Genomic DNA, 13,236 nt, shown 5'->3' on the forward strand with positions numbered 1-13,236 from the left:
AAAAACCTGGAATTTGGGTCTTCGATGCTTTTCAACTTCATACTTAATTCGGCCTTCTTTTTTTTCCGAATTCACCGAAGAGTCTTTCTGTAGACGAAACGTGCGTCTTGAGTACAAATCATTTAGCCTGGTATCTTTGATGAGTTTATTTACAATCACATGGTCGATGCAACTACAGTGGATGTTTCCTTTCGAGAGTTCCACCAGCCCTTATTCAGGAAATCTTTGAATCTTTGAATCATTTTTGATATGGTCATATTAGTAAATTGACTGTCAACGAAAGGAAATACTAAGGATTTTTTACCCAAGAAATAGACGACCTTACTTGTATATGCCAAAACCTAAAGGAATAAAGGCTTAAATCTCGTACTTTATTTTGTTTACTCAAGCATCATAGATGAGTCTTTTGTAGACGGAACGCGCGTACAAATTAATAAGACTGGTATCCTTGATGAGTTTATTACATACCACTGGGTCGATGTCACTGCAGGTAGAGGTCTCCTCTTGCAGGTGTCATTGGATCGGTATTAAGAAATTATGTGTTGACATACATTACTTTGATATGGTCATATTTATAAATAAATTGTTTTCAAAACTTTAAATTGTTCGAAATACAACGCAACGTCAGACATTGCTACCATTTAAGCACTATCAATTCGTTCCTGCTTTCCTTGTTAGGTGAAGTATAACACTAAAGTAGAAATGCCGTGAGATTCCAATCCAATATGATTTTATAATTTACATAGGATACTTATTTTTATTTCTAGTAATTGTGTGTTTTTTTGGAAATATTGCTGCTTATATATTCAACCCGAGTATGCATGGGACAACGCTAAATAAACGTATTAATCTGATAATCTGTGTCTGCCGAAGCCTATACATATTATATTTTTTATTCTTTCTCTGTCTTAATTTGAAAATTTAAGAAGCAATCTTTATTTTCATATATAATTTGAAATATTTATTTCAGCATTTTTAAGAAAATTTCCCCGTTAAATATTTACTTAGCGCTATTTTTCGTGGAAGTAGCAATATCTAACGTTGCGTCACAACAGATACATTCTGCATAACGTTTCTTTCACCCTTATTACCCTCAAATTGTTATGTTTTAGTGGTGGTGGAGATGGCAATGTTGAAGAATACATCACTTTACCAAGTAAGCATTACGTATTTTCCTTTTTTCAAATAACAATCTTTAATGTTTAGTGTCTTAAAATCTGAATGATATAGCTTTTTTTTTAATTTTATATTTTTGCCAATAAAGTTATGTCTTATAGTGGACAGATAGTAGATTTTTTTATGTCTTAAATGCGTACGTTCCAGTAAAATCCAGGTGCAAGTGGTGTTTCGATTTTGTTTGCATAAAATTGAGAATGGAAATGGGGAATGTGCCAAAGAGACAACAACCCGACCATAGAGCAGACAACAGCAGAAGGTCACGAACAGGTCTTCAATGCAACGAGAAATTCTCGCACCCGGAGGCGCCCTTAAGCTGGCCCCTAAACAAATATATACTGGTTCAGTGATAATGAACGCCATACTAAACTCCAAATTATACACAAGAAACTAAAAAGTTAAAATAATACAAGACTAACAAAGGCCAGAGGCTCCTGACTTGGGACAGGCGCAAAAATGCGGCGGGGTTAAACATGTTTGTGAGATCTCAACCCTCCCCCTATACCTCTAGCCAATGCAGAAAAGTAAACGTATTACAATGCATGTTTCAAATTTAAGTGTATAGTATACTGCATAAACAACCTTTTACTCTGTGTAATTGTTTTATCCTTAACTTTGCAGTCTTTATAGTGATAAAGAAAATATTTTATTATGAACTTTTAGAATATGAGAATCTTCATCCATAACATTTATTTGGTCAATGTTATATGCATCTATACAAAAGAATGACGCTATTCATTTTTAGATATGATAAAGAGATATAATCCAGATCTGAAAGGATATGCTACAGGTTGGGGTCCGTACTGGTTTCCAAATGCACATCTTAATGTAGCCATTCCAGGAAAAAAGGCCAGGTTTGCAATATTTTTATCTTCTATTTTTTACTTCTTCAAAGTTTTTCATAAAATCGTGAATCTTTCGGCCAGTTGAAATAATATGTGTAAACAGTTTTTTCATTATATACCGTAGACATTAGTTAAATTTAAAAAGAATTGTGAAAAAGTTTAGTGAAAAAACTTAGGTTTAAAAACGACTACTAAATCATTAACTTACTATTAACAAACAAAAGTATAATGCTGTGAATATAAATACCGGTACTATTGGTGGTTGCTGCTACGTGCTTTGTGTATGTTGTAAATGTTTTAAATCGACAAGAAAATGCCTTTATCTTAGTTTAAACATATTTATTTATAGTGGACCGGGAAACAAGTTATTGCAACTTATATCAATTCCTTTTCACTTTGCGGGTGCGAGTGTTGCCTTGTAGCGGCATTAGCCTGCTCTTTTTCGAAATCTACAACGGTGTCTTTTACGTGCAAGAGATATAACTCTCTCTAAACACGGGTCAGTCATTTAGCCCCCTTCCGGCAGACTATCATCGTTTCTCAAGACCATACTCGCAAATGGTGTCAAGGGTGAGCCTCCCCGAGCGAGGATCGAACCGAGAAAATTTGTGTTAGTAGTTCTTTTGTTTTCGTATGCCTTCGTCTTAATTCTATTTCAACTTTAAATGTTTATCCTCAGCGACATGCCAGACCAAGCCAGAATGCTGGTAGACAGATTGAAGTCTGAAAAAGGTGTCGACTACCAAAATGACTGGAAAGTAATAACATTATTCATTGGTGGCAACGATTTGTGCGACTTCTGTGAAGATAGGGTAATTGTATTCCTTACCTAATGAAAACACACAGAGAGAAAGATGACACTAATTCAAATGATAACGATAGCGATAAAAGAACCCCTCTTTCTTCCAAAAAGAAAAAAAGAAAAAATGTCACAAAAGTACGACTAGTGACATTTATCTTTCGCAAATCAATTGTACAAACCGTGCTGTGTAGTCAAACTCAAGAATCATGACGACTGTAAGTTGGACAATACTAACTGTCTTGGAGATAATTCAGTGATATGACATTGATAAAAGATTACTAGTGATTGAATTTTGAACAATGAAACATAGAGAACAAACAACTTTATTATGAAAATACATTTAACTGGTCTGGAAAAATTTGAAACGGATAAGAATAAGAGATATAGTGAATATTATGCGGCATTTTCAATATCTTACTCGTATCAAACCGACACACCAATATAATCATAAGCGATTTGCTTGAACGGTTACATATTGAGGGTTAATACAGTTTGTGATATAGGGAAGAAAACCAACCAATCATATACATGAAAATTCTTTTTCACGTGTTGTAGCGTTATACAGATGAGCGGTTTGATAAAGCATTTTTCAAATAAAAACAGCAGTAGTGTTCAAAAGTCATTAATCGATTGAGAAAAAAACAAATCCGGGTTACAAACTTAAAGCGAGGGAACTGTAAGAACAGGAACACTAAAGTGCAACAAAAACAAATGCCAACATACATAGAAACAAACTATTTGATAACAACTTCAATATTCCTAAATTGGTACAGGACAATTTTAGAAGAAATGGTTGGTTGAACGTGGTTAAATGGCATGCAAAACCTCCCGCTTTATGACAATGTTAACACTAATAACGAAATTATCGCGGATGGTTGATACAAAATGTTTGTCATTGATTGTATACTTTACCTAGTATGTAATCATATATTTGTATATCGGTTTATATTTTTATATCCCAGGAGGCTTACTCAGCAGAAAATTATATTGGTTACATTAGAGAGGCATTAGACATTTTTCACGCTGAAGTTCCGAGAGCATTTGTAAATTTAGTAGAAGTTCTGAATATAGGATTTGCATCAACTCTACGTGAGGGATTCGTATGCGATACTATCCAGCTGTAAGTTATATAAAATGCTTCCTTTAAAATTTTTGATTGCTTTCGTGTCGCTCAATATTTATACGTGTAGTTTTGTGAATTTGTTTGTCTTTTTTGTCGTCTTTTGTTCTTTGTCATGATATTATTTCATAGTTAGTGCACATAAAGTGTTTTAATGTAATTTTAAATAATTTTTTATGCATTTATGTGACTCCTTATAATAAAAAAACAGAAACAGTGCCTTTTTAACTGGTTACAAAGAAGTCTTCTCACAGTTCTTAAGAAAAGTTAATGGTTCTCACGACTTGAGAATATAAAGCAAAAGCAGAAAAACCTTGGTGTTTTGAAAAAAATTAAAAAAACGCACAACCTTAAAAAAAAAAGATTCTTCGTATTTTTTTCTAGCTTTGGTTGTCGCTGTGGTTCGTATCCTGACGAAAAAGAGAAGGAGGAACTTCAGGTCTTTGTTGCTGCTTATCAAAAAGTTACAAGGGACTTGGTTGCATCTGGAAGATACGATACAAGGGACGATTTTACTGTTGTCGATCAACCATTCTTTTCAAAAACGGAAGTACCAACAAAAGTATGCTCTAATTTATGTATTTGATAATTTTTTACTTTTACTTCTAAAATTCACATTTTCGGGGGGTTCTCCTAGTCAAAGTGTAGAAATAAAAAGACCTGTAAATGGTTTTGATCAGCAACAAAAAATGAAGAAGTAACAAGCATGTTTTTGACACTTCTTTGAGATAACTTTTATTCCCTTTCTGAAATCTGAACAGTTGGAAGACAAAGAACGAATTAAAGGTTAAAATAAAAGCTATTGCGAAGTAAAAACCCAATTCAAATGAAGAAAACATTACCAGATTACTTTTTGAAAAAAAAATAATATTCGAAAACACACTGCATAAAATCAACTTGTAACAAGAAGTAATTGTAACAGGATGCTGTTACGAAGTCTCCCAAACAAAGCTCCCATAACTCGCCATTTATATGGTCCCATGTTCATTTGATTTGATTTTTGTCCAATACAAGAATATATATGGCTTACGGGTGGGGATCTCCACCATTTACAAGTATTCAAACAGGAGGGGGTGGTGGTAACCCCCAGAGACTTTACCTACATTTCATTTGATTTGTTTTATTGTCCCATACAAGAATATATGTGGTTTAAGGGTGGGGATCTGGACCATTTACCAGATAATAGCACATTCTCAAATTGAACGGGGTGGGGGCAACCCCCAGGAACTTCCCTTTAATTTCATTTGATTAGCTTTATTGTCCCATACAAGTATATATATGGTTTAGGGGTGGGGATGTTGACCGTTTACAAGTTTTCAAACAAGAGGGGGTGGAGTGACTCCCTCGGGACTTCTCTTTTATTTCATTTCATTTGTTTTATTGTCCCCTACAAGACTATATATGGTTTAGGGGTGGGGATCTGGACCGTTTACAAGATAATAGTACATTCTCAAATTGAACGGGGTGGGGTTGACCCCCAGGAACTTCCATTTAATTTCATTTGATTAGTTTTATTGTCCCTTACAAGAATAGATATGGTTTATGGGTGGGGATGTTGACCGTTTACAAGTTTTCAAACAAGAGGGGGTGGGGTGAGCCCCTAGGGACATCAGTTTTATTTCATTTCATTTGTATTATTGTCCCCTACAAGAATATATATATGGTTTAGGGGTGGGGATCTGGACTGTTTACAAGATAATAGCACATTCTCAAATTGAACGGGGTGGGGATGACCCCCGGGGACTTCCCTTTAATTTCATTTGATTTGTTTTATCGTCCCATTCAAGAATATATATGGTTTAGGGGTGGGGATCTGGACCGTTTACAAGATAAAAGCATATTCTCAAGTTGAAGGGGGTGGGGATGACCACCCTGGGACTCCCCCTATATTTCATGTGATTTGTTTTATTGTCCTATAATCATTTCTGAAGACTTCATGTATCTATCACTTACAGTTTTCAAGTTATATTCATTTGAAAATTTTAGAAAATAAAATCCCATAGGGTTCTATAGTAAACCCCTCCCTCCTTTCTACCCCCCAAAATACCCCTTAATAGATCCCAATGCACAAACGAAACATTGATGGCTCACCTAGACATGTAATTCTAACATATTATAAAATCCTAAGTAAATCTGACAAGCCGTTTAGGAGAACCGCTGCGGACAAGTTCATTTTTAAAGTGTCGGAAGAAGAAGAGGAAGAAGAGGAAGAAGAATAATCTATACTATTAAACGAGAAGACCTCATTTTGGGTGTCGCTTCTCTTCTTTCCACAATAAATTAATCATCATGCCTCTATGTCCTATAGGTACATGGCATAGTCGCATTTGTCATCCATTCATATGATTATTCAGATTGAGTTATTTTGGGAGAAAAACGAGAAAAAAAGCGTCCGGATACTATTCCGACATTGGACGAAATTTTAAGTCAGATTAGACTTCAGGTTTGCGTTTTCTTTATACTTTGAACATACATTTACTACGAATAAAGAGTATTTTCTATCTGATATCATTTTCAAGTTAACTATCCACGGCGGTCACAGAGTTTATTAATTGATAGAGTCTGTATAATATATCAATGACCGCTGGCCAGTGGATCGATTAGTAAAGTGAGAATTGAAAGTAAAAAACAAATACACTTTATTTATAGTAATTAATGTACATACTATACAAATAAGCGCTAAAATTATCCATGTGTTATTAAAATTAATAGAAACCAAAGGGGAATTTTTGGGGAAAAAAAGGAGGAGCCGGGCAAGAATAACAACTGTCATGTCCCAATGTACCTATGACTTTTGATACCTTTTCTGAAATTCATTAAATCTTTCACAAAAATTTATTGATTTCAATAAAAGAAGATGTGGTATGTTTGCCAAAGAGACAGCTCTCCGCAAGAGACAAAAATGACACAGAAATTAACAACTATAGGTCACCGTATGGCCCTCAACAATGAGCAAAGCCCATACCCCATAGTCAGCTATAAAAGGCCCGAAATGACAATGTAAAACAATTAAAACGAGAAAACTTACGGCCTTATCTATATGTACAAAATATGAACGAAAAACAAATATGCAATTTATAGTAATGAATGTACATAATATACATTTAAGCGCTAAAATTATCCATGTGTTATTAAAATTAATAGAAAATAAAAAGGGGGGATTTTTGGAAAAAAAGGATGAGCCGGGCTAGAAAACAAGTGTCCTGTCCCAAGGTATCTTTGACTTTTGATACCTTTTTCTGAAATTCTCCAATCATTAAATCTTTTACAAAATTTCATTGATTACAAAAAAAGAAGATGTGGTAGGATTGCCAAAGAGACAGTTCTCCAAAAGAGACAAAAATGGCACAGAAATTAACAACTATAGGTCACCGTATGGCCTTCAACAATGAACAAAGCCAATACCACATAGTCAGCTATAAAAGGCCCCGAAATTACAATGTATTAAACAATTCAAACGAGAAAACTAACGGCCTAATTTATGTTCAAAATATGAACGAAAAACAAATATGTAACACGTTAACAAACGACAACCACTATTTACAAGCTCCTGACTTGCATGTTCATAATATACTAAATATATGTTCACACTGTAATTAATAGAAAAAAAAAAAAAAAAAATGGGAATTTTTGAAATAAAGAAGAAGGGATAAAAAAGATATTTTCCTAGCTGTCCCCAAGTACCTATTCCTGAAATTCTCAAGTCACATCATTAAATCTTCCTTCAACACTTAACATACTTTCAACCACGTTCTGAATGCCCGCGATTTCGCGGGTGTGTTCTAGTAAAAATAATAAGAACTGACCAAAAACAATAAGTCTCCAAACTTTGTTTGGGAGACTTAAATATATGCGTATAACAATTTTACAAAACATTGTGAAAACAAAGAACAAACGTTAATTGATACCATTCCGAAACAATGAACTCGGTTGTATTTGTTTTGTCTTGTACAGGAGGATGGATCCACAGACCTAAGCTATTTCTCACCAGATTGCTTTCACCTGAGTGTCAAAGGACAAGAAGCAGCTGCATATGCGTTATGGGATAATATGGTAATATTTAATTTTTAAGTAAAAAGTAAATAAGTTAATAAATATGCATTTGATGCTCCGTACGTAAAATTTTCACATCTTTTAGCTTTCGGAAGTTCCCAAAATAACAAAGCTAAGTATTACCATATCATTAGGAAAGCATTGTCATTTCGAATAGCCGTTTCCCTGAGGAACTGCTAGCCACCGACATAAACATGGGCAGATAAAGTTAAACAAACCCAACATAACACATAAAAAGTAAACCAAGAAAAGTCAAGGTACATCGACAGCATCCCATACGAAATCAACATATTTTTGTCAGCTAAATATTTTAGATAAACCATTATACTATCTTGAAAACAAAATACACAACTGGAAACAACAATTTAAAATCATCGAAAAATAATACCTTAACACCATTAAGTAAAACAATACTATGTATTATTGTCATTTTGTTTATTTTCTTTGGTTACATCTTCTGACATCAGACTCGGACTTCTCTTGAACTGAATTTTAATGTGCGTATTGTTATGCGTTTACTTTTCTACATTGGCTAGAGGTATAGGGGGAGGGTTGAGATCTCACAAACATGTTTAACCCCGCCGCATTTTTGCGCCTGTCCCAAGTCAGGAGCCTCTGGCCTTTGTTAGTCTTGTATTATTTTAATTTTAGTTTCTTGTGTACAATTTGGAAATTAGTATGGCGTTCATTATCACTGAACTAGGATATATTTGTTTAGGGGCCAGTTGAAGGACGCCTCCGGGTGCGGGAATTTCTCGCTACATTGAAGACCTGTTAGTGACCTTCTGCTGTTGGTTTTTTTCTATGGTCGGGTTGTTGTCTCTTTGGCACATTCCCCATTTCCATTCTCAATTTTATTTCAACATATTTGAACTTATCAAAGGATAGTGGCAATAGACGAATTGAATGATTTACGTCCGTATTCGAATTTAACGCTGTGAATAGTTTTGTAAATGACGTGTCTATCAACAAAAACTTAAAAGAACGTGAAAACAGCTACATTTCCATATTACAACACCATACAAGAATTGGTTCATTACCCAAAGCAGGATTGATATCTAAAAGACACCAGGACAATACAACCCAAGAAATTCAAAGCCTAACATACTATAAATCAATAGAAATTGCATTTAAACTAATTGAATTATAGAAAATAAGAACACCAACAGTCTCCAGTACATTGTATAGTGATCTGCGTGAAATTATGCTTAATAGAGACGACCCTACCAAAATTACACTTATATGTGATGCTAGGTTAATTGAAAACACAGATATTAATGTTCGGTCAGCTGAAATCATTTCAAAAATAATATATAACTTGAAATACGACTCAGGACACATGCATTAGCAATTACTTCGGCGACGTCTTATCAAACATTGTAAATTAAATTTGTTTCATGTATATATATTGTATGTCATTCCATATTATATCATTTCATTCCTAGTATTTTTTATCATAAATAAGAGGCAACAGTAGTTATTCAATGTTCAAATATAGCAAGTCCCTTTTCATATATATATATAAATAGATATAAAAACAAACCATGAAGGAATCGTAAGAACTCCAAATAGAACGAGACCTTGTGAGTCGAAAGGTTAAGCCCCTTCTGCCCTGCATGAGCCATAAAACCATACAAATCAACACACGAATGACATAATTGGAAATAAGATAGAATTGGATAATTTACAGACTTAGAGGACTATTCTTGTTTATAGATATAAGATAGCAAAACATGTTGCTTCTGAGTTGACACATATACATAATTCGTATCCGTCAACCAATGACAGTTAAAATGTTTCGATTTCAGTTCTCCTTTCTCATAACCATGGTGCAGTTTATGTTCATGAGCACATATTTGTTGAAAAATCCGTAACAGTTTAACATTCACTGGCGTAACATATATATCACTTGAGATATGACATTGGTTAGAGGTATTTCTCCTGAGAAATGATATCAAGAAAGGATCGAGATATAAACACACCTTTTAGTTTACATATCGAATTAACCACGCTGGCTGTGTATGCAATCATCACAATATGTTACAAGGCCATACTTGTTAAATGTATACAAGGACATTTTGAAGTAGTTTATCCAGTATAAAGTAGGAATATTTCAATCGATCTTTATTATAATAAGAATACCAAAGCAAAGAAGGACGAATTTGTGAATTTCTAGCATCTTGTATTTCATGAATGATGTGGGTGTGTAAGGGAAATTTCAAAATCTTCTGTGAATTTTAATAATTTTGTTATGCGATCCAAATTAAGATTTATCCAATCAACACAAAAAAATAGCAATATATTTGACTAGACATGATGATAAATCACCCAAAACCTGGGGCTTATTTAAAGGATTAGAAACAAATACAAAAATACATAGATAATACTTTATTTGGAGATAGAAATAAAATACGATATACATTTAAAACCGTTTTGTATTTGTCTTAATCAGATTGAACCAGTTGGACAAAAGAGAATATCGTGGAGACCTGGTGTACCTGTTGAATGTCCAGATGAGGTATTTTACTTTGTTTTCTTGAATAAATTTAATCAAATACAGCAAAGTATGTATTTGATATGATCTCAGTTATTCCGTAAACAGTAGAATATGTTAAAACGGAAGAATATCAAAATTATGAAAAACAATGTGTGATTGGAAAGCTAAAACCTAAAAGTGATCGCTGTACATTGTTGATGCTTTTTCAATATTCAATATATACGCATTTAATCTTTAATATTAAGTAGCAAACATTAGATTACTGTGGAATTCAGAACATCAGAACGGTTAAACATTTTATGATTAATGCATGCTACCTTATATATACTATTGGAGAACCTTACCCAAGAAACTTTTTAGGTTTATAGGTTAGTATTTTTAATATTTGCAAATAAAAAAAAAAGTAATTTCGGAGATCCTTATTTTAAATTATGGTTTTGATTTGAAGATAATTTCTTTAAAATTATAATATTTTTGTTTTATAACTAAACTTGGAAAATTGGTATGCTGGATGTGAAGTGACGTAAACCAATTAAGAAATTTACAGAAGACATTATCTGAAATGAATAGGATATATCAATGTTGTTTTTTGCTTTTTTGGTAATGATAACATCGAAACCTTGGCAACCATCACATATAACTTTATAGTCAATTCATTGATTTTAATTACTTGAAAAGACGTTTCAATTTTTTTCAGCAAGCACCGTATTTCTATACCAGAAAGAACAGTCCCAAACTGAATCAACTGAATAAGCATGAAAACATTCAAAATGATAAACAGGAAAATGAACCAGAAAACGCCGAGAAAGGTTCGACGATGGGGAACAATGCCACTATTACAGGAGCCGTATTAGGTGTTATATGTATGGTAGCCGCCGTTTGTGGCACTGTTTATCAGATAAGGAAGAAGAGACAATCATCATCATATTTAAAAATTTAGAGGTTAATAGGTTGATAAATTATTATGAAACATACTTTTTGTTATTATAAAACTGGTCCATATCTGTGATACTTAATGCTGAATATAATTCTGCATTATTACCTAATTGCGAGAAATTCCAAGTATAATTTTTTCGAAATATTTTTGTTTTGTCTAGATCATAATCAGTAAAGAATTCATTAATTGATATTTCATTTTAAAAAAAGGGTATATGCTTTGTACATTTTTATATTAAGGATGAAAATGTTATAAAAGTTTACCATGATCGACTTACAAGTAAGTCTGAGATCGAAGTAAAACCGAGTATCAAAGTCTTTGACTACATTAGCGTAGAAGAACCATTGATTTAATATTGCTATAAATATATGCCTTAGTACTGAAATATATATGCATATACAATTATTGAAAACTATTGTGAGATTTTGAAAGCATCACACCAAAATGAGATTAAACATTGTATGTTGTTATATTCAATATTTACAATTGTTATGAACTTATAGAAGTATTTCCAAAATAAATTGAATAAAAGTAATTATAAATGACTCATTTGATATTAAAATGCGTCCTTGCAGTCTTTTTGACTTCAGTTTTTCTTAACCTATAATTATCTGTTCTGTTTTTTTTTGTGCATTGTTTTTGTCTGTGGGTCTTTATCCTTTGGTGATCTGTTGATTTAATAAGCCATGGAAAGTTTGTTGACCTCTATCAAACCTATCTGCTTAATGAATTTTCCCGAAATGTCTTCTGTCTCTTCTGGCCATAATAATATCATATTCTCACCCTTGATTTTCATTAGCTGCTTAATACTCTCATTTAAAAAATCATGGTTGACATTGCTATTGAATTCTTCGAAAATTTACATTAAATTTAGTGTATCACCAGCCCAGTAGTCAGAATTTCAGTGCTGACATGTAGTATTGTTGCTATGGTCGTAATTGTAGATTAACTGTTAATAAATTTGGAATATTTAGAAAAAACTAAGGATTTTTATTGCAGGAAAATATTACCTAACCTGTATTTTAAACCTGTAATTCAATGAATGTGTTTGTAGATAGTAGATGTTTTTGTGTTCTGTTAAATTGTTCCTTTTAAAATTGTTATACGATGATGACTGATGTACCCATATTTTGACTATTTTATTTATTGTGTCTGTTTAGTTAACGCATCAATGTAAATATAACGGAATTTGATGAGACTGTCATTAAAGTGAGAGGGTTAGCGCTCTAAAACCAGGTTTAATCCACCATTTTCTACATTTGAAAATGCCTGTACCAAGTCAGGAATATGACAGTTCTTGTCCATTCGTTTTTGATGCGTTTTGTTATTTGATTTTGCCATGTGATTATGGACTTTCGGAATTGATTTTCCTCTAAGTTCAGTATATTTGTGATTTTACTTTTTACAAAATCTTTCTGAATTTTGGGTTCACAATGCTCTTCATCTTTGTACTTTATTTGGCTTTTTTTTTTAACTTCTTTGATTCGAGCGGCACTAATGCGTCTTTTGTAGACGAAACGCGCGTCTGGCGTACACGATTTTATTCCTGGTATCTATGATTCATTTATCATCTGTAAATTTCGAAATGTCTCTATTGTTTAGGTTAAAAAAACACCCAGTTTTACTACAATAATTTACTCATTATACCATGTGTGTGACGCGTTTAAAAATATGCATACGTGTATCAATTTTATAAATTGTTATCAAAAGAGGTATATACAACGGCCATGTATATTTCATTATACAAATTGAATACTATCTAAAATCTGTCACACTATACGGACGTCCAGAAATAAAACAGATTAA

At 33.0% G+C, this 13,236-nt stretch overlaps 1 protein-coding gene across 1 annotated transcript; it reads left to right on the top strand.

Moving 5' to 3' along the window:
• Positions 1–1,104: 1,104 nt before the first annotated feature.
• Positions 1,105–11,972, top strand: LOC143068779 (phospholipase B1, membrane-associated-like). The gene is made up of 8 exons (XM_076243079.1): positions 1,105–1,156; positions 1,922–2,030; positions 2,701–2,833; positions 3,786–3,943; positions 4,328–4,505; positions 7,898–7,996; positions 10,449–10,514; positions 11,191–11,972. Exons 2-8 carry the CDS (start codon positions 1,924–1,926, stop codon positions 11,431–11,433), a joined length of 984 nt encoding a protein of 327 aa, XP_076099194.1. The 5' UTR covers positions 1,105–1,156; positions 1,922–1,923; the 3' UTR covers positions 11,434–11,972.
• The last annotated feature ends 1,264 nt before the right edge of the window (positions 11,973–13,236 follow it).

This window comes from Mytilus galloprovincialis, chromosome 3 (assembly GCF_965363235.1).
Source record: "Mytilus galloprovincialis chromosome 3, xbMytGall1.hap1.1, whole genome shotgun sequence".
NCBI lineage: Eukaryota > Metazoa > Mollusca > Bivalvia > Mytilida > Mytilidae > Mytilus > Mytilus galloprovincialis.

What these genes read in the sequence shown, in the direction of transcription:
- LOC143068779 (XM_076243079.1), top strand. Translation starts at nt 1,924, where the DNA reads ATGATAAAGAGATATAATCCAGATCTGAAAGGATATGCTACAGGTTGG. An exon ending in GCGACTTCTGTGAAGATAGG is followed by an intron (nt 2,834 to 3,785) that starts GTAATTGTATTC and finishes TTTATATCCCAG; the next exon opens with GAGGCTTACTCAGCAGAAAA. An exon ending in GTATGCGATACTATCCAGCT is followed by an intron (nt 3,944 to 4,327) that starts GTAAGTTATATA and finishes ATTTTTTTCTAG; the next exon opens with CTTTGGTTGTCGCTGTGGTT.